The sequence below is a fragment of the Microtus oregoni genome, unplaced genomic scaffold (assembly GCF_018167655.1).
Source record: "Microtus oregoni isolate MIOR12 unplaced genomic scaffold, Mior012 000047F_ref0000412, whole genome shotgun sequence".
In the NCBI taxonomy this organism is placed as follows: Eukaryota; Metazoa; Chordata; class Mammalia; order Rodentia; family Cricetidae; genus Microtus; species Microtus oregoni.
The window spans coordinates 12,416,327-12,437,017 of NW_024543221.1; the positions used below are offsets into that span (position 1 = coordinate 12,416,327).

At 43.0% G+C, this 20,691-nt stretch overlaps 1 protein-coding gene across 1 annotated transcript in view; it reads left to right on the top strand.

The window, feature by feature from the left end:
• The window catches only part of Ush2a (usherin), a 669,744-nt gene that overhangs the window by 263,541 nt on the left and 385,512 nt on the right, over positions 1 to 20,691 (top strand). Inside the window, 8 exon segments of the mRNA XM_041635252.1 lie at positions 3,651 to 3,724; positions 3,726 to 3,769; positions 5,016 to 5,062; positions 5,064 to 5,118; positions 8,365 to 8,495; positions 12,835 to 13,104; positions 19,295 to 19,499; positions 19,605 to 19,672. Of these exon segments, the coding sequence (XP_041491186.1) occupies positions 3,651 to 3,724; positions 3,726 to 3,769; positions 5,016 to 5,062; positions 5,064 to 5,118; positions 8,365 to 8,495; positions 12,835 to 13,104; positions 19,295 to 19,499; positions 19,605 to 19,672 (894 nt within the window).

The following is a 20,691-nucleotide window of genomic DNA, read 5'->3' on the forward strand; positions in this document are numbered from 1 at the left end:
ATTCATCCAACACTGTGATCCACTGAGGTCTGTTATGTCTGAATCTGTTTTATTGTGAATCTGTAATATTTTTACTATCCAGGAGCATTTCTTAAAATGTTAAGCACTTCTTAAAAACTTAAGTTGTACCATGTACAGGTAATACTGTACCACCTGTGTCCTGCCCAGTCTAAACCTTAACTGTGCTGTTATTATGGTAATTACGGTAGTTTCTGCCAACCAGCACAGTTCAGCAAGGAGCAGCCGCTCCTGCCTCAGATCCATTTGGTGCCCCTGAGCTGTGCACAGTTCCAGGCACACAGCAAGTCCTCATTGGAGCTGCACTCAGTAGTTTAATTTTGAGACTGAGCATGCAGCACAGAAACTCTTTTTATCCAAGTTACAACCAAATCTGACACGCAGAGCACTGCGCAGTCTGAAAACACGTCTCTTCCACCATGCTCTTCCGCCTGCCTAAGCCTGATTCTGCCATCTGCCCAGGTGCAGGCGGGGAGCGCTGAGAGCACTCTCCTTCTGATCCCAAGCGGGAACACAAACATCCAGTCCCATAAAATCCATTGAAATGCTTTAAAGCCAGAGTTTGCATTGGCGGCACAGTCCCAAGAAGCCGCACTTTAAAATGACGCAGCTTTTTTTTCTGCTGCTGTTGCCGAATCAGGAAATCTCTCTACAGCACGCCACCAACAAACAGCAAAAATCTGTGTTAAAGTCTCTCTCCCTTATTTTTAAGCCTTTTTAGGTTTTTAAGTGGATTTAGTCCATCACGTCGGGCGCCATTCTGTTGTGGTACGGAGCGGCGGGCTGTGTCCCGCCACCCGGCTAGCTTTACCCAAAATAATTACACGGAAACTGTATTCTTTTAAACACTGCCTGACCCATTAGTTTCAGTTTCTTATTGGCTAGCTTTTACATATTGATCTAACCCATTTCTATTAATCTGTGTAGCCCACGAGCTGGCTTACCAGGAATGATCTTAACCTGCGTCTGTCTGGAGTGGGAGAATCATGGCGACTCCCTGACTCAGCTTCTTTCTCCCAGCATTCCATTCTGTTTACTCCGCCTACCTAAGGGTTGGCCTATCAAATGGGTCTAGGCAGTTTCTTTATTAATAAGAAATCACTCCCACATCACATGTGCACACCCACACACACTCACTTTAAAATAACAAAAATCAAGCTTAAAAGGGTTGAAGTTGAGAAATTGACTGCAGCTTTAATTTCTATAGTTTCATTGAGTCTCTAAAATAGATACAGCATTCTATTTGTTGCTTTGGCTACTCCAGTTTTGTATAGGTTTGATGAGTGGATATTTTATTGCCCAATTTGACCCAGCTGGTCCCTTCACTATTCCATACACAGTGACATTCACAGAAAAGACACAGAACATTCTGTCTTCGCAGACGAGGAGCCTTTGAAAACAAAACTCTCAAATAACCGTGAACAGAGTCTAACTGCCACACCCAATGTTTTCCGTGTGCAGTACTGGACCTGACTGCAGAATTATTATCATGCGGATATTGGCATCCTCATCAGAGTAGGCCTTGAGAAGTTCCTCTAAGACCGAGGGCAAGTGTGGTGTGCTCTGCTGCAGGATACCTCAGAGGATCTGCATCCAGTCGGTATGCAGAGTTCTGATGACAAGAACCATCCCTGCTGCAGACTATTGCCAAACAAAATGTGCGGAGCCTCGCCTCAGACACCTGATCTTTAAAATGCAGAACCGTTTGTAACAATTTTAACGCTAACTAAGTACACTTTGATGAGACAGCGTTTAATAAAATGCTCATTAATTTCATCATTAGCAAGGGTATGCTCAGAAGTAAGCCAGTTTCTTATGTCACACCCAATTAGCATCCCGTGCTAGTAATCCCATTAGTATTGTTGAATTCACTAATGGAAAAACTAATGGGCATGCTACCAGGGCACATTAATTGGGCACGACACCAGTTCTGGTTTTAATTATTAAACTATGATAATGAAATGTGTGTTTGTAAAATATTAAAATGTTGAAATAGAGTTGGGGAAAAATAAAGGAATATGTAGGGGGAAAAAAGAGAAAGGAAGAAGGAAGATCTAGGACTAGAGATAACTTTGGAAGTGGTCATGTGCCTCGCTGACCAGATTATCTACATGAGCTGGGGTTCCGTCCGTGTGAGAAGCAACTGTGTGCTGGGGGAAATGAAAAGCTCTTTCTGGCTGTTGTAGTTGGTACTGCTGTTTTGTTAACACTGGTAGCCCGAGAGTCTATACATCATGTGTGTTGCCAAGTATATTGTGAGGACTGACAAGAGCCAATTAGATGCATGAAATGGACATGTTCTATTCTTGGGGAAATGCAAACAGAAAATATTTCATATACGAAGCTAGAGTTAATGTCGTGTGCTGTGCCATCTAAATCTATTACGTTAGAGAATTGCCAGGATTTTCCCCTCATGAAAAACAGTTGAACAAAATTGTTAGAGTTTGATGAAACATTCTAGGTAATCTTTTGAAAAAAATACTTATTTGGATTTTATGTGTATGGGTGTCCACCTGCATGTGTCTGTGTACCATGTGTGCAGTGCTGAGGGAGGCCAGAAGAGGGGGATGGATTCCCCCCAAACTGGAGTTATACATGGTTGTGGACTGCCGTGTGGGTGCTGAGAATCAAACCCAGGTCCTCTGCAAAAGCAGCCAGTGCTCTTAACTCCAGAGTCATCCCTTCAGTCCTGATTGCAGATTAGTTTTTAAAGTATGGACTGTTGAAACCAACCTTGCTTGTAGATTCTAAGAACATCCATCAACTTCATATTTGATTCTTACTCAGGTAAATCAACTTTGATATTAAATTTATCTTCCTTAGGTTTGGAAGAATCTGCTGCTAAATGTTGGTTAATGGGGATGGAGTTTCTTCTATTTATTCTGACTTATACATTGAAATTGTGTTACCATGGCTCTCAGGTGCTAGGTGGGCTGTTTGTTCTAACATGCCAGGCAGGCTGTTTGTTCTAATGTGCTAGATGGGCTGTTAACTCTAGCGTGCTAGGGAGGACTGTTTGTTTTTTCTCTCTCTCTCTCTTCATTGCTTCTTTCTCCTTGCCTGTTCGTTACTCTTTCCTCTTTGTATCTGCCATTCACTGTGCTATTATTATCCTACCATGGTATACGTGCTAGACTTTAGAGTACAAAGCACTGAAAACCAAATTACACACATGCATTCAATAAATACTTCATTTTAACACAACTCATTTCCCATCCCATTTTACAGTGCATATTATGAAATTATTAGTGACAAGAAGCTAATTTTCCTGATGCTTGTTTATCTTTAGGCTATATATTCACAACTTTTCTCAGTTTTAAATTCTTCTCTTCTTTACAAGTCCTCTATGAATGTTCAAATATGAACATAGATACCCAACATGCGAGTGCCTTAGTCAGAGATTTCCTGTCCAGAGGGGTCCTTCCATATGGGGACTGTGGTTTTCAGATGTATACAGGGTAATCACAGCTATCGCTAGATGCAGCTTGCGCATCAAGTTCCTTCTGAAAGAGCAGTTTCTTTGTGTTGGGATCACAATGCTGAAAACTGTGGACAGGTTTAAAAAATAGACAGTGTCACTGGCACCTCGATGTGAGCATTCATTAATTCATTTGCTCACTCATTCTCTTAAGGGATCATTTGTTGGAGTCACCACAACCATTGACCATGGTAAACAATACAGTGATGGCCAGTGGCAAGAAATCATTGCATCAGGCTTTTGGTCAAATCAATCTTGATGGACAGCACACAGGTGAGAGCGTGTGTGTGTGTGTGTGTGTGTGTGTGTGTGTGTGCACGCGTGCACTCACATATACATCAGCACATATGAATTTCAAATTGGTTTCTCCATTCCCAATGGAATTTGTCTCTTAGCTGCTCTTTGCTCTTCTGCTAGTAAATGCAGGCCACAAGCTTCTCTTCCAGGTAGGACTCCAGGAAAGCAGAGATGGGAACAAAGTCACCAGTGTTCATTCTGCATCTCCTACATTCCCCACACCTCACAAGGGCCTTTAATTACCTTATGAATGTTCCCCTTTGCCTCCAGAAGGCAAGGAGGAAAGCAGATATCCACACAGAGATGAGAAAAACAACGACTCAGCAATGTAAGTAAGTGCCGTCATTTCTGCAGTGGGTAGCCTCATACCTGGTGTTTGCTTTGAGTGTGGTTCTCTTTCCAGCTGACTCTGTCATCCATTTTCATCCACTGATGTAGGCTGTCATTCATTCATGTAGGGTAAAGGTGATTTTAGAGAGTTCCTACTGTGTTCTACTAGTGTTCTAGGTGCTTCGATAACAAAGAGTAAACAGAGCTTTGTAGAGGATGTGATTTGATGGAGGTAGGGACAGAGTTAATAAAGAATAAAGTAGTAGAGGGTTATGAGAACATAAACACGGGATAGGTGACTGCTATCTGTATTGGTAAGACTTTAACCTCAATGGAAAACTGAGAAAAATGGGAAACCCAGCCTAATTTACCCTGTAAGAATGCTGAGGAACATTCTGGATGCCCCCTATGGCACTCACTAGCCCGGTTTCTAGAAGCTCACAGCTAATTGACATTGGGCCTTTGTTAAAAAAGGGTTTGTGTAGTGACAAGTGTGTTAGATTTGACCCAGTGTTACTGGGGAAGGACTTTTTACTAACATTTGAGTAGGGAAATGTGAGGCCAGGAAAGGAACCGTGAAAATATCTAAAAGGAAATCGGTTTCAGGTCAAGAATCATTGGATATGAGGCCAGGACCAAGGGATCAGTGGGCAGTAGGCCCTGGGGATATGAAAGTACTTTATGTTAATGTTAGGACTAACAAGGAGGTCAGTGTGGTAGAGGAAGGGACGGGGCTGCTAACGACTTGTGGGCTTGCAGCAACTGGCTTATCAGGGCCCTGATAGACAAGGAGGCTAAAGCAGAGGCAAGAGAGCTGGGTGCCAAAGATCTGTGATGTGTTTCACTCTGTAGGCCCCTGAGAAACCTGTAATTCTCTTCTCCTGTCCTACAGACTCCTCGGCTTCTCTGAAAGGCAGCACCATGATGGGTGGCTACAGGCAGACTCTTTGTAGGTAGTCTGCTAAGAGATCACACCATCCTCTGAGAGAGGCTCGGTCAGTTTCACAGGGCATGGAAGTAGATATTTCAGCTTCTTTTCTGTGGACCCCAGCAATACAACTTTAAGGAAGAAAGGGTTTGTTCAGATTGCAGTTCAATTCCATCACCATAGGGAAGTCATGATAGGAACTTGAAGTAGTTGGTCACATTTACATCAAGAGTAGAGAATGAGTCCATACCTGCTCACTACTTGGCTCACCTTCTCCACTCTTACACAGTGAGGATTCAAACCCAGGGACAGCAATGCCCGCAGTGGGCTAGGTTTTCCCATATCAAGTATCAATTCCTTAAACAAGACTGTCCCGCTACAGATGAGCCTGAAAGCCAGCGGGTCCAGTTATTCCAGGGTCTGAAGAGGCGCTATCTGAAAGAACAGGGGTGGGAGACAGGTAGGAGACCAAGCAAGATTCTGTTGTCAAGGTCTCACTTTAATAGTGAAACGGTTGTGGCTTACACAGCCTTTGAATGAGGAATTTGGCTTGGGATGGGGGCCAGAGCATGGCAAGGGCAAGAAGGGACCTTGCCGGGGCAGCAAAGGTCACAAGTCAACACACCTAGTGTTCTCTATGCAAGCGGAATAGTTCCTTTTGTGATTCCAACCACAAACAATTCTCTAGATAGTTGGACTATGGGGTGGGTTCTGCTAACAGATAGTTTTCAAGATAGTTGGGTGTGGGGCTCCCTGCAGACATCCTTAGGACGATAGTCCCTGCTATAATCTTTGGGAAAATGGCTCCTGACACTCTAGATAGTCACTCACTGAGACTCTTACCCGGAGATTCTAGGTTGAATCAAGTTGACAATTAAAACCAACTGCCATAATGTTGTACTCAAAACTAATCTATTTGCAGAACTTAAAAGTATGAATGGGTATTATTTACATTTTCTACACACGCGTGTTAATTTATGGGCCCCTCCCCTTTGAGACCGCCTTCCGTGGTTTTACTTACTTTGTCAATACCTAGTTCTTGTTATTCCAGAGATGCATTAGGCTCTTACCAAACTGACATATACTAATTAAGTGAGGTTCGTATAATTGCAGGATGTGTGTAAATATTTTTCTAAGACTTTTAATTCATTGGAAATGATACATGAATGGAAAATTTGACTCTCAGAAGTCTGAGGGACATTCAGAGCATATTTTGTAAGAGTCAATACACCGGTCATCGCGGGGGTCACAAAAGAGGTTACAGGCAAATGGTCCCAACCCAATCCAAAAAGTTCCATGATTAATATGCTGGAGCTGGAGAGAGACTCAGTGACCAAGAATATTGGTTGCTCTTTCAGAGGACCTGGATTCTATTCTTAGCACCCGTATGGTGGCTAACCAACTGGCACCTTTTTCTATCCAAAATGTGCGGGGTCCTTCCACATTAAGTGTTACACAAGAAAAGAGGCTTGTCTATGAGCCAATGTTATGAAGGCATTTTTCTCAAATGAGATTCCTCCTATTAGGTTTCTCTAACTTGTGTCAAGTTTACACATACACACACACACACACACACACACACACACTCCCTACTTTTAGTACGCAATAACAAAAACATACTCTAAAATGAAACTAATTAAAGTTACCACAAGGCAGGGGAAAAGGTTGACAATATGGCTCAGTGGGTAAAGGTACTTTTTGTTTAACCAGGCAACCTGAGTATACATTCATCAACTTTCTGTCGCAATCACAGAATATCTGGGAATGTTGACGTGAGAAGGTAAAAGGTTAATTTTGGCTCTCAGTCTTCCAGGTCTCAGTGCATGGTTAGCCTTGTGGCTTCTGACCGTCCAGGGGAGGCAGCATACAGGTGGGAGTATGTGACCCTGTGAAATCACTCATTGCCGATGAGCAGAAGAGAAAAGGAGGAGAGGCCACCCTCCCCTTCTAGTGCCTCCTTGTCAGTCCAAAGGTTCTCCTGTAACACCTTTTTGAAAAAGTTGAGGACATTCAGGAGCCAAATGACAGGAGTGCATTTGTTCTTGTCTTTGACTAACTTTACCTCATCCATCCAGTTTACTTTAATGAGTATATTGCCGAAATGTGTATGTAGAAGTCTACACGCATTTGCAAAGTATGAACATGAAATATAGCTGTTAAGATTCATGGTATGTGTTTATGAGTGACAGCTCTGGTGGGCCCCAGAGTTCTTGGCTTATATGTGACTGTCCTAGTGCCCATGTATAAATCAAGGGGCAGATGTCAGCCTGCAGGTTACTGTGAAAATGGTCACCAAGGAGTTTTTGTTGTTAGGATGACTAGCATCCCCATTTCCCTTATTATATACTTGAGCCATGTCTGTCTTTAAAGCCGGGAATGGGGTTAAGGCAGGCCTCTGAGGGACAGCTGGTTCTGAGGGCTACCACTGTAGAGGCTGGAGAAAACATACCTGTCACTTCCTTCACACTCATCTCTGTGTACATCCCACCCTATGGCATGGCCCTAGAAAGGAACAGTGTGGCATGACCAATGGAGACTATTCCTCAATAAACACAATCCTAACCCTTCCACTGGTGTGGGAGGCCCTTCTGTCTATGTGTTGCTTTTATTGGTTAGTGAATAAAGAAACTGGCTTGGCCTACAACAAGGTAGGACTTAGTTAGGTGGGGAAAACTAAGCTGAATACTGGGAGAAGGAGGAGGAGTTAGAAAGAAGCCATGTAGCCCTGCCGGAGACAGATGCTGGAACTTTGCCCAGTAAGCCACAGCCTCATGGCAATATACAGATTAATGGAGAAGGGTTAAATTAAGATATAAGTGTTAGCCAATAAGAAACTAGAGCTAATGGGACAAACAGTGTTTCTGTGTGGTTATTTTGGGTCTGAGCTGCCGGGTGGCTGGGAAACAAACAAGCAGCCTCCTTACAACAACATCCCATCTCTTTAAGTTGACTGGCTATAAAGTGCTTAGACTGTTTGGAACAGAACACAACAGCAGTGATGTTGTCCATTTTCCACCGAAGATGGCAGTCCTAGCCTGTCTTAGCCCAGAGTCTGGTCACTGCTCCGTCAGGCTGCTCAGCATGTGGGATGTTCATGAGTGTGTGGTTGACGAAGCATTCTGTTTCCTCTTCAAAGGGATGTGATGTTCATCTCACAGCCTCCACCAGACAGCAGAAGGGATGTCATAACCCTTATCTGTCTACTCTTTTGTGGGATTTCTAAACAAAGTTGGTACTATTCCCAGATGTTCGCCATACTCTTACAGTGCCTGCAGTATGTTGATGGGAGCGTGCATATGCTCTTATCTTGAAGGATTCCTGGAGCTTCCATCAGATACATTTCATGCTGGAAAGGACTTTGAGATTCCCCTGAAGTTTCAAACTAACCAACTAAATGGATTGCTCCTTTTCATTCATAACAAAGAGGGACCAGATTTTCTTGCTGCACATTAATGAATTTAATTAAATTTGTTTTTAAATTATCAGGTCCAGCTTGAAAGAGATAAATTGTATGTTAGTACTAGACACAATTGAATTTGTAAAATTCACTTTTATTTTCATTTTTTCCTCAAGTAGTCTTTATTTTTATAGGTCTGTGAAGTGTCTTATAGGGTTAAGACAATTTGTTAAACTGACAATTAGTACTATAAGCGTTGTGAATTGAACAAAACAGAGCAGATGTTAAGAATTAAGAAAATCCAATTTAGTTTCTTGATACATGAAAAATACCTCTTCATTATCTTTTGATATAGATTCAAAATGTACTGTATGTATTTCATTCAGTGTCTGATAAAGCACAATACGATGAATGCTAATGAGCACCACTCCATCTGAGGACTCAATTATCATCCTTTTATGGCTTCTATTCTATTTCCCCAACTCTAACCAGAATCAATATGTAATGATAATTTTGTGTTTTTTATTGGTTTGCCTTTTATAGTTTGACTAACATATGTGAATGAGTGCTACAAACTTGGGGATTTATGAAATTGATATGTAATATATTATAAGGAATTTGTATTTAGTCACTGTAGTCTAGATTTTTTGTATTTTCCAAGGAAGTGTTCCATTTTGCAGGGCTGCATACTATGCCTCTCACCAGTAGCACATCGGTTATTTCAACGTCTCTGCTATGGTGAATAAGGTTGGTATGAGCTGTTTCCCTAAGGGCACTGAGATTATATACCAGCTTTGCATTTGCTGTAGTCTTCCAATCAGATGCTATTGCTAACTTAGTGAAGTGCTGGGGAGTTGTCACAACAGCTATGAGTTCTTTCTGCACTTCACTGTCCTATCCCAAATCCACATGTGTTCATTTGTTACCTCTTCCAGAACATTTCTCCTGGTGCTCTCTGAATGTTTTGAACTCTGTCATTGACAGCGTGAGCCCCTTCTGGCAAGTCTGCTTTTGCATTTGCTGTTCTTATGGTGATAAAGGTTAACCTTTTCCCATTGGTCACACCAAAAGGATCAGAGATGTCATAGCCTTTGTGTTTGTGTCAGTTTGACCAAACACCTGACAGGATCCAAAGGAAAGGACCTATTTTAGCTGATGTGTTCAGATATTTAACTCTGTAGTCCTTGGCATTTTCAGTAAAATCAGTGATGATAGGAGCAGGCTCCAGAAGCTTCTGCTACATGAAGCAAAGGGGAGTGTTGGGGTTTTGACAGAGGGAAAACAGGGATGGGCTAGGGAAACAGGTGCCCTTCAGAAACACACTCCCAACAATACACATCCTAAAACTAGCCCATAGTCTGCTCTGGTTTTTTTATGTTATTTTTATTTATGTGCATGTATTTTATTTTATTTTTATATTTATTTTATGTACTTTGCCTGCATGCATGTCTATGCACCACAGGTGTTTGCCTGCATGTACGTCTGTGCACCACATGTATGCAAGCACCTAGAACCAAGAAGAGGTAAAAAATGTACCCAGGAACTGAAGTAAATGATGTTTCTGAGCCACCATGTAGGTACTGGGAATTGAACCCAGGTCTTCTGCAAGAGCAACCGATGCTCTGAACCTTTAGGCCTCTCTCCAGCCTCTCAGTTCAGACTTTTAACCCAGTGGGTTAAACCATGGACAAGGTCAGAGCACTCATGATCAGCCCTGGACATGCTTCCACCTGCACACACAGCACTGGTGATTTGGTGCAATCACATCAATAGTAACAGGTCCTTGCTGTTTCCCACTTCTATCCAGTCTGCTGGATGAACTACCATAGATATGCTTTGGGTTCCAAATGAGGGAGTTTCTTAAGTACATACCAAGTAAAAGGATGGATAGCAAGTAGCAGAAAGACAGACAGACAGTAACACTTTCATTTTTTTTCAAGTGTCCATCTTCCTCTGTGTTTTATTTTTTTTAATTTTTTAATTCATTTATTTATTAAAGATTTCTGTCTCTTCCCCGCCACCGCCTCCCGTCTGACAGTAACACTTTCAAATTGAGTGCTTGACAACTCCTGACAGAAATCACCTGACAAAGTCCCATTGAGGTCTTCAACCAGAGTCCCAGTGAGGCCTGCTCAGAGCAGGATATCCCTGGGGCAAGACTTCTAGTTAAAGAGCAAAGAAGAGTACAAAGGTAAACTTATCAAAGTTGGTAGTCAGGCCGGCCTGCAGAGACTGAGTGGGGAAGGTGAGGAGATCACCTAGGGTTCTCAATTAAGCCTTTTCTGCATGGATAAGCTTCCCACCCCCAACTTCTGGCCTCTCCTTCCCACTGTGGGTGCCTTTCTATCATGGGATGAGCAATAGTTCATCCCATGATAATAATAGTTCATCTTCTGCTGCTGAAGGACATGCTGATTTCACTCCTGACCTTGTCACAGAGTTGGGCAGCCCAACCTGTCCTCAGACAAGAGTTCTGATGACACTTGGAGACAAACATGCTTGTGTCAGAAATGGGTGGGACAACCCTGCTTCCCTAGCCAGCTTCTGGGTATAGTCAAGCAGCACATGACCGTTTCCCAGTGTGGATACTTCACCTATTGGTACCTAGTGCATTCAGTACTGGCCACCCTGCTCTCATGCATTACTCTAGGAAATACTTCTTAGAGACTCCCTGGTTGCCATTATTATTTGTGCTCATTTAAGGGCTTTCAATGTTTTATTGATCCCAGTTTCTGACGAATGCTTCCTATGCCCAAGAAGATGAACTTGATATAAAATGAGTCAGTACAAACCGTAGCCTTTGGTGTCAGACAAAGGAAAGATGAACTTTCTCATGTCATTCCAAATCATCCAAAATCTATGTCTACAGTCTGAGTGATGCTCTCCCTGCCACCCACTGCTTTGTCTTTCCTGAATTGTAACCTCTCTTTAAACCTGATGGATTCTGTCTTGCACATATCTACCCCTGCTTGGAAGGGACCATGCACCTTATATTACTCTAAATTGTGTGTGTGTGTGTGTGTGTGTGTGTGTGTTTGTGTGTGTGTGTGTTATTCACCTATGTGTGAATGTATGCTTACATGTGTGGGCATGAACATGTATGTGGGTGTACTTATATGAGTACTCACATGTATGTATGCATATGGTATCCCAAGTTTGACGTCAAATTTCTTTCTAGATTTACTCTCCACTGTATTTATTGAGACAGGGTCTTCTGCTCACTCCAAAGCTTATCAATTCAGTCAGTCCAAATATCTAGTTTGCTCCGGAGAGCCTTGGTCTTTTCCTCCCCAGTGATGGGATTGTCTGCTACCTGGTCAGGGATCCCAAGTCTGAGCCTTACCCTTGTGTGGCAAGTGGTTTATCCGTGGATCCATTACCTCTGCTCCTCCAAATCTTCCTTGACTCTTGGGAAGTGGGTGGCTCATATGTCCGCTGTTCATGTGGTATTCCATCACTGTCTTGGCTACAGGAGTGCCCCCAGAACGCTCCTTTGCCATCTGTGGGATTTTAGGGAGCTGTTGGTCTTCATGCTAACTGAATGAAGGGCAATGTTTGCTTGCTGGGGATGCAGCATAAGGATGTCTACATAGGAGACATATTCTTCTCCCAGCAAGATTTAATTTATTTATTTAACATGCTGAGCTAAAACTTTCAACAAGTACGGCAGCTGATTTCACACCTAAAACAAAATTTAAAAAAATGGTAGGTAAAATAATTATCATGTAGCATTTTAAGGGAAAACATATGAATATTTTCCCTCACACTGAAAATTTGGGTAAAATATGCTGACATTAGAAAATGGCGCATTAATCTAAAAGAATACACATGGAGGCAATTATGCTAGAGACTCAGAATAAAACTGAAACATTGAATCAAAATATATCTTACAAATTTGAAATTGAGTTCACTAACCATTTAAAACAAGCTTCATCAAGCTTGACATTTCATTTTCTTATTGTCTTGTCAAATTTTTCCCCCAAATTAAATTGATACATGCAGTCGTATTTTCTCATTTTCTAAGAACTCCAGGATGGAGTCATAGTTCATAGTGTTCTCCTCTCCAGTTCGCCAGTCATTTGGAGTAGGATTTAATCTGTTAACTACGTTAGACAAAACGCTGCTGCCTCCACAACAGCATACTGTGTAGAATAATCATTACTGGGTATGAATTCGTTTGACTCAATACCACATTCTTCATGCCAATTGTAAGCTTGCAAAGTATTTCATTATCCATTACTTCAGTCCTGCATAGGACAAAGTAGAAGGGCTTATTGAGTGCCTTCAGGAGAGCGCTGTGCTTTTCCTCGGGAAACCGACCTTCTGCTCTTCTCTAAGCTGCCTTGCTGACGCTTTTTGATGTTTTTTTTTTAATATGATATGCAGATGGAACTGAGGAGCAGGCTGCTCAGATTCCCGTTAAAATCCAGTCTTATCTTCACACAAGTGGATCCCTGGTGGGGACCGGCCTGTTGTAATGGAGTCTGGAATAGTCTTATCAAAAAGGAAGGCTCCGTGGTGGCAGCTCGCAGGATTGGGCTCCTGGAGCCAGCCTTGCAGGCTGCAGCCCAGACTCTGCGGGTGGATTCCCCTGTCTATGTGGGTGGGATCCCACAGGAGCTGCAGGACTCCTACAGCCCTGGGACTCTGGAGCAAGGTAAGATCCCCGCCAGAGGCACCACCACTGGACATGCTCCTGTCCCAGCAGGCTTCAGCGGTGCTGATGTTCAAACATGGCAGCAGACTTGTATTAAAAGTGTACTTGCTAGCCTTCCCTCCTCTTCTTACAAAAAAAAAAAAAACTGGTCATCTGGCATCTCTTAAACAGATTTTTTTAAAAGACACGTTTTAAAGAGCTGTTATTTCTATTTTGTTTGTAGCTCGCCTGAGTGTATTTATGTACATCACATGATGCAGTTCCCGTAAAAGCCAGAAGGGGGCATTGGATCCCCTGGAACTGGAGTTACAGTGGGTTGAGAGATGCCATGCAGATGCTGGGAACTGAACCCAGGTCCTCTGCAAGAGCAGCCAGGGTTCTTAACCACCCAGGCAGCCCCACACAGTTTTCTATGTTGTTCCTAAGAGTGTACCTCCTCGCTACTTAGATTCAACGTATTTATTCCTACATGTCTTCAGCAAATACAATTGTCATACACATACATCAATTTTATATGTGTTGCTTGCATATTTTCTTTGAGAATGTATGTGGTTTGGGATTTTTGACTATTGATCATTATCTCTTCGTGAAAGTGAAAAGGAGAAGTGTGTATAAGTGTGTGAGCAACCAGGAAAATACTACGATTCCGTCTTTTTAAACCTCTGAGCTTACTATCTCCGTGTCTTTTCAGTAGAATGTTTAGGCAGAAAAAAAAATAACATGAAACAGTGAGTTTGGTTGAATTTCAAATATATTTGTAAACATTTAGAGTTTTGATTATCAGTAACCATCAGAAAAAGGAAAGAAGTTAAACACTTTTAGCCCAGCAAAAACAAAACAAAACAAAAAAATCCCACCTCATGTTTTGTGTATTTAACTAGAAAAAAAAAACACTCTAAAAGGTAACTGATCATGTTGGCACTGGAGAGACTGAGGCAGGAGGATGGAAATTTTGGTGCCTTCTTGGGCTATATGGCGAGACCCCTGATTCAGAGAAAGAGAGAGAAAGAGAAAGGCTAAAAATACCTGTGTGCAGTACATTTTGTGTACTTGGCGCGAGACACCGTGAGTTCTTCACAAAAAACCTCTGATGGAGGCCTGGTGATGCATGACCCACTTGGCTTGATGGATGAGGAAGGTGAGCAATAGGGAAGAGCATCATTTGCCAGAGATCATATGACTAGAAGGTAGATACAAGAGAGTAAGTCTGCAATGAGCAGCATTTGCCAGGGTCACATGACTAGAAGGTAGACACAAGAGAGTAAGTCCACGGTGGGCAGCATGGCGCTACAGTTGGGTCTCATTGTAGTGCAGTGTTCTTTTCATTGGTGACGTAGTGAAACCCAGAGACTTCCAGCGTGTGGCCAAGCATACTTTTGTATAGAGCATGGTCTCTGCACTCTATACCTTTTTACATCTATGCACCATGAATGGTTAAAATTTCCATGAAACAGTCTTTGCCTATCGGGTAAGTACATAAAGATTTAAATGACTTTGAATAGGAAATATATGGAGCGCTCTGCAAAGACTTTCAGCCGAGGCACAGCAAGGAGTTAATGAATAACCGGGGTCTGAGACAGTAATGACATTTGCAAGGCACTTAAGATGTAGCAGCTGCTAAAAATATGACATTCTTGCAGGATCTTCTCTAGATTTCCAGGCGTTCTGGCTTTAGAAAGAATCTGGCACTCCTCCGTGAGTAAGAATATTTCGTCTTGTTTACAATGGAGTGGGCAGCGTTGGGTAAACAACCCGCTGATCCAGACTTAGGTTTAGAAGTGCACCTAACCCTATTATAACTGATGGCCTTGGAGATGTGAATAAGTGGAGTGATGAGCTGATACTGAAATTTAAAGCATCCACACAGACCCAAAGGAACAATTTTACCTACACGAGCTATAAGTCTATGATGGTGACGGATAGTTCATTTATATGTAGAATAATTTTTTGGTGCGTGGCTTTTATCCATGTCACCAGTTTTGCAATACTGATGAATAACTGAAGCCTAGTATGCTGGACCATAGTAAGAATTTGAAATTAGCTTCTTCATCACCATCATCATCTTCATCATCATTATCATCACCATCAGCAACATCTTTCCAGGTGCCCTGAAATGGGGTGAAATGGTGTTAAAAATTCAGGTTCTAAGACCCCACATACACACCCATGCCTTAAGTTTCTGATTCAGGTACTTTGAGACACACAGGTCTATTTTACCTGGATATATACTCACCTGAGAGAATATTCACCACATAGAGGCACAGCCTACAGGCATCCAGTTAAGTAAAATGAATTACATTTGCTCAATGTAGCCCTTTTGAGCTATCAATAGCCTTAACCCATTTGCCTTCATCCTTTTCTGGGCTTCCTAATTACACCATCTTTCTCCCAGGCTCTATTTTGTGATTATATTCATGCTATTTTCCCCGCTAGCCATTAATGTAACTGTCCTTCGAATAAAATACAAAATCAAGTTGCCTCTTTGTTTTGCAAGTTCTTGGGATTTTGCTTGCTAAAATTGTACCACCTCTCAAAGGGTTGTGGGAATTTGTCTGCTTGGAATCATCACATAGGACGTGCACTCACATCCAGGCCAGCTAGAACTGGCCCAAGGCACACAATGCCATGGTGTGTGCTCCGCCTAAAATTCCTGGGAGACAGGAACTGGGCAAACCCACCCTGCATGCCTGTCACCTCACACACCCCGCTGCTGCTCTCCTCCCACTTAGACACTTCGGTCACCTTCTAGATATTCAGAGTGTTGGGTGATGGGAAAGTGGAAGAAGGGTCAAGGGAATTTTGTTGTTTTGTACAAAGGCAGAAAGAGGCTTCAGTCCTGCCTAAAGCAATCCCTTTCTAGGCTTTTTATCGTCATATTCATCCGAGTTTGAAAATAGCTTTGGGGGTGTTTGGTGACACAGAATTCATATTATGGTGTCATTGCACCTGAAGGAAACCACCAAGGTGACCCCACAGGCGAACTCATCAGCGCCACCTGCAGGCTGGAACCTTCAGCAGCTGATGCCTGTGAAACCTCCAGACTTCCCTGATGTGCCAAATGGCAGGCAGTTACCATATCTGTGGCCTTCCCACACTTTAAAAATCTATGATTGATTCCCAAGTCATTAGATTTTTTAACAAATTGTGAAAATTTTAGTGAAACGCAATGAACTTGCTACTTTCACTTACCACCAGTTTCAATGTATATCTATGTTTGTGTGTGTGCATGTATGTCCAGGTACACATTGTGTCTGCCTGTGATGTATATGCCTTTGCATATGGCGGCCAGAATTCAACTTTTGCTTTTGTTCCTTGGGTAGTGTATACCTATCTATTTGTTTATTCACTTATTTTGGGGTCAGAGCTCTTCCTTGCCTGGGTCTCTCTGGTTGGCAAGATTGGCTGACCAGAAAACACCAGGGATCTGCTGTCTCCACCTCCCCAACACTGGGGTTCCAAACATTAGCGGAAATGTCCAGCATTCAAACATTTGTAATATGACATTTGTATTCAATCTTTATAAAATTTATACATGGACCTAATGTATTTTGATCATTTGACACCAACTCCCGTCCTCTAGCACCTAGGAATCCATTCTCCACCTTGCAGTCTTTTGCCGTCTTTTATTTTATTTTAATAATTCGCTAAGTCCAATTTGTGCAGCCTATACAGAGATGGTAAGAATCCATTTACTGGAGAACAGTCTACCAAGCAGGTACCATTCCCCTAAAGGAAGGTGATTTTCCATCTCTTGGCCATCACTTGTCAACAGCTGCTCAGCTAGAGGTGGAGACACGGGAGCCTTGCTCCTTGTTAGAGTGTGCACTAGCTTGACCTTGTACAGGTCTTTTGCAGGTAAACACATCTGTTAGAGTTCATGCACACGTTGGTCCTGTGCTCTCCTGTTCAGAATGTTTTCTGTGGTCCTCCCTGACCTCTTGCCCTTACAGTCTTCCCACCCCTCCTTCCATGATGCTCCCTGACCCGTGGGTAAAGACTATGATATGAAGGTCCCAATTATGGCTGAGCCTTCCATAGCCATTTTTTCCTTTGTGCTTTGACTGGTTGTGAATTTCGACATTAATCACCACACAAAGAAGTTTCTCTGCTGAGATATTGGAGCTGGTAATATATGGGCAGAATCATAAATTTAAAGAAAAATTGGATGCTACATATATATCAGCAAAATAGTAGTAGTAGATTCATACTTTGGGCCTGTGTTCTTCCTAGCCATGGGTTCTGGGCCAGGCTTGTAGTTCCAGGCATGCATTTCCTCCTCTGTAACTGGTCTTAAATCCAATAACAAAACAATTGGCTGTTCCCATAATAATCATGCCACTATCGTAGCCATCAACATGACTTGCCCGGTCTATCATTATTATAGCTTGCAAAGTTCACAGCTTGGAGAGATGGTGGGTGACTTTTCTCCACTACAAAGCTACATCTCATCTTTCAGCACTATGAAAACTCAGGAGCAAGGACTGTGATCCAAGTCTGTGGTCTCTTCAGCAGCTGGGTCTCACCATCAAGGTCTGATAATGCACACCATTCATAATTGGTGTCCGAGGCTAGAACTTGGGTCCTCAGAACTGCAAAGGAAGCATTTAACTGGTCTGAACCCCCCCCCGCCGCCCCAGAGGTCTTGTGACCTTTGAGTGGACCATTCCACGTGGACCTCTCAGTGGCATTGTGAACCAGCAGCCATGCAGACACATCCCCATCCCACCTCTAGAGCTTGGCTTTGACAACCAGGAGCCCCGGAATAGTGTTGACTTCTCAGAGCAGCATAGACACCGTGAAAGTGGCCTTTCCTTTGCCCTCATTTAGTGGGGAGGGAAGATTGGGTGCAGAGAGGTGAGCCAATCCTTGCAGGTACCATCAGAAAAGTGACTGCTGTGATAACTGAATACTTTGGTTCTGAATTTTCCAGCAAACACGTTGTATACTTAGCCTCAATGCTTCAAGTTCAGCCCAACCAACTGAATTGTCTTCCATGTATTGAAGCTAGACTGGCAGTATTGATTAGTCAGGCCTGAAGGAATTGCAATAATAGCCAAAGGTGCTTAACGGGAAGTAGTCTGTAGCTTAACATGAGAGAAAAAAATAATCAGAAATCAGCTAAGCACTGAAGAGAGCAGTTTGGCCATTTTAATCTTTAGGAATGCTCATAGTGTACCTGGACCTTGCAAATCTGACAGTGCATGGCACAGAAAGAAGGGGAATGTCTGTGAGGGGATTCCTACTGCAGTCCAGGCTCAGCCTCAATCATCCTAACCTGGTGCATATTTCTGAACATTGTCTTGCCAGACTTTGTGGAACTGAGCTCCCTCTGTCTGTCCATGCATTTTCAGAGAAACTACCATTGCTTGGTTGACCAGATGTTTGTCTATGTTTGTTCTCTGGTGGACACACAGTGAAACCTAGGAATGCATTTGTTCACATGCTCTGGCGGTGGCAGTCAGTGTTTCAAGCTCAGCCTGTAGAACATACATTCTGTGACGTTTCTGGGGTGAGTGTGGCTGACACTGACTGGCAGGCTTTGTCAGTGTGGGTGTGAATCCAGCGCACATTCACCGTGTATAGCCAGGATGACGGGGCCCAGAAAAATGGCAGAGCACAGTACCCTTGTCCTTTTCTGGGGGTGAGCGGGACCACATTCCAGATGTGTAAAATAATAATCATACAGCTCATGTTGATGTCTGGGGATCCCAGTACACGAGAAACAGTGATCTCTCTGCTGCTGCCCAACGTAAACTCCTCACACTCTTCTTCCCACGCCATACAGATCCAAGGGTAACTACTGACTCATACTAACAACTTTCCAGTGCTGACTGAGCACATGGAGACTCCTCTCTAGCCTGTGGTGAATGTTTAAATCTTACTTTCTGGCTGAAGGAACTTAGAAACTGTAGGCCGACATAGGCAGAGGACATTTTGTGTCAGTGTCAAGGCAGGATCATCGTTATCTACGCATATGCAGCTCTTCAAAATGATTTCTATAAATACATCTCTGCAACTGTTAAGTCGGATGATAAGTAAGAGCCATAAAGATTTCTCAAACAAAGCTTGAAAGTTTAATCCTTGTCCCTAACGAAACCCTCCCCCAGAGGTAGAGCTGCAGAGTACACAAACAGTTGGTCATTAATGACCCAAGCCCTTCCCGTGACACGAATCCCTTTCTGTTTGCGCGGGTTCCGCGGTTGCATGAAGGCAGTCGCATTTGCACGGGGTGCTGTCGTTAACTTGGCATCTGTGTCCAGCCGTGCTGTCACAGTGAATCAGGACGGATGCCCGTCAAGTGACAGTGCTGTTAACTGTGGGGGAAATGACTCCATCCTGGTTTACTGGGGAAGCCGGCAGAGTATTTATGAGAGCAGGCTCCAAACCTTTACAGGTAATGTGGTGGTCTCTAAATGAAATGCTTTCTTTTCCCTAGCTGACAGCCTACTGTGAGTCTGTAGGAAGCTGGTTTTCCACTTTCTACTTGTTTCCCTTTAAGAATACCTGTATAGGTTCATAGCCTCCCATGAAGGAGGTTCTGTGTCTAGCGACTGGAGTCAGGCACAGGTAACATCTGCTGATTTTCGAATGTAATTGTGCATACATATGTGTTTGCACGTGCCTATAAACAGTGTCCTGAAGCAACACCATTTGGGTTTGAAAATAGCTGTGGAAAAACACAGTATACCACTGCATTTGAGTTTGTAAGAGTTAACCAAATGCCTGCTAAGGCTTTTTCTCACCCCTTTAGATGCAGAGAAAGGAAAGTGGGGTACTTATGAATTTAATAGGTGCCACCATCCTGTTGCAGAGTGAGAAACCTCTGCCAGTTGTTTGTATCCCAAAAGGCAAAAGACAGACATGAGGGTATCATTAGGTAGAAGGTATCATCTTGAGCCTCACAGACAATGCTTTCAAAATCCCTGCTTGGTTAGAATCGGGTGCATCTCTTTGCCATGTCATAGAAGACATTTGTCATGGGGGCAAGCAATGACATCGTAGGATGGACCTCCCGGGCAAGAAGTTTCCTGTTAGTTTAATGGTTTCAGCTCAGGAGAGGAGCAATGAGGAGACATGATAGAGCAGATCTCAGGCAGCCGAGCAACAGGTGTTTTGTACTCATGGCTGTGGTGGCACAGTCCTCTCTGGGGAAGCATGGCTGGGAACTATTGATGGCGAAGAGTTTGGTAGACAGTAGTATTCCCTCAAAGCAGACTAATATGTGTCAGGGAGTCTAGCACATAATGCTGGCTGTTGTCCCTGAAAACAGTTTCTCCAGCCAGTAACAGTTGGTCAGAAACAGGCTTTACACCATGGCGTTATTTTATATTTCTCAATAATGGTTACTGTCCAAGGTACCCTTAAAGGGACCTTCATTTTAAGGATGTGAAATACTGAGATATATCGCTAACAATAACTTTCAAGGCTCGCTGCCTATAAATTTTCCAGGGAGGATGATGGGAGAATATCCTAAATTGACTTAAGTAACTTATACACAAGATGGAGATGAACATCCCCTTAAAACTCCCCTCAAGCTCAAAATAGGCAGGAAGCTCAGAATAAAATAGCCATTAGGAACTGGAATG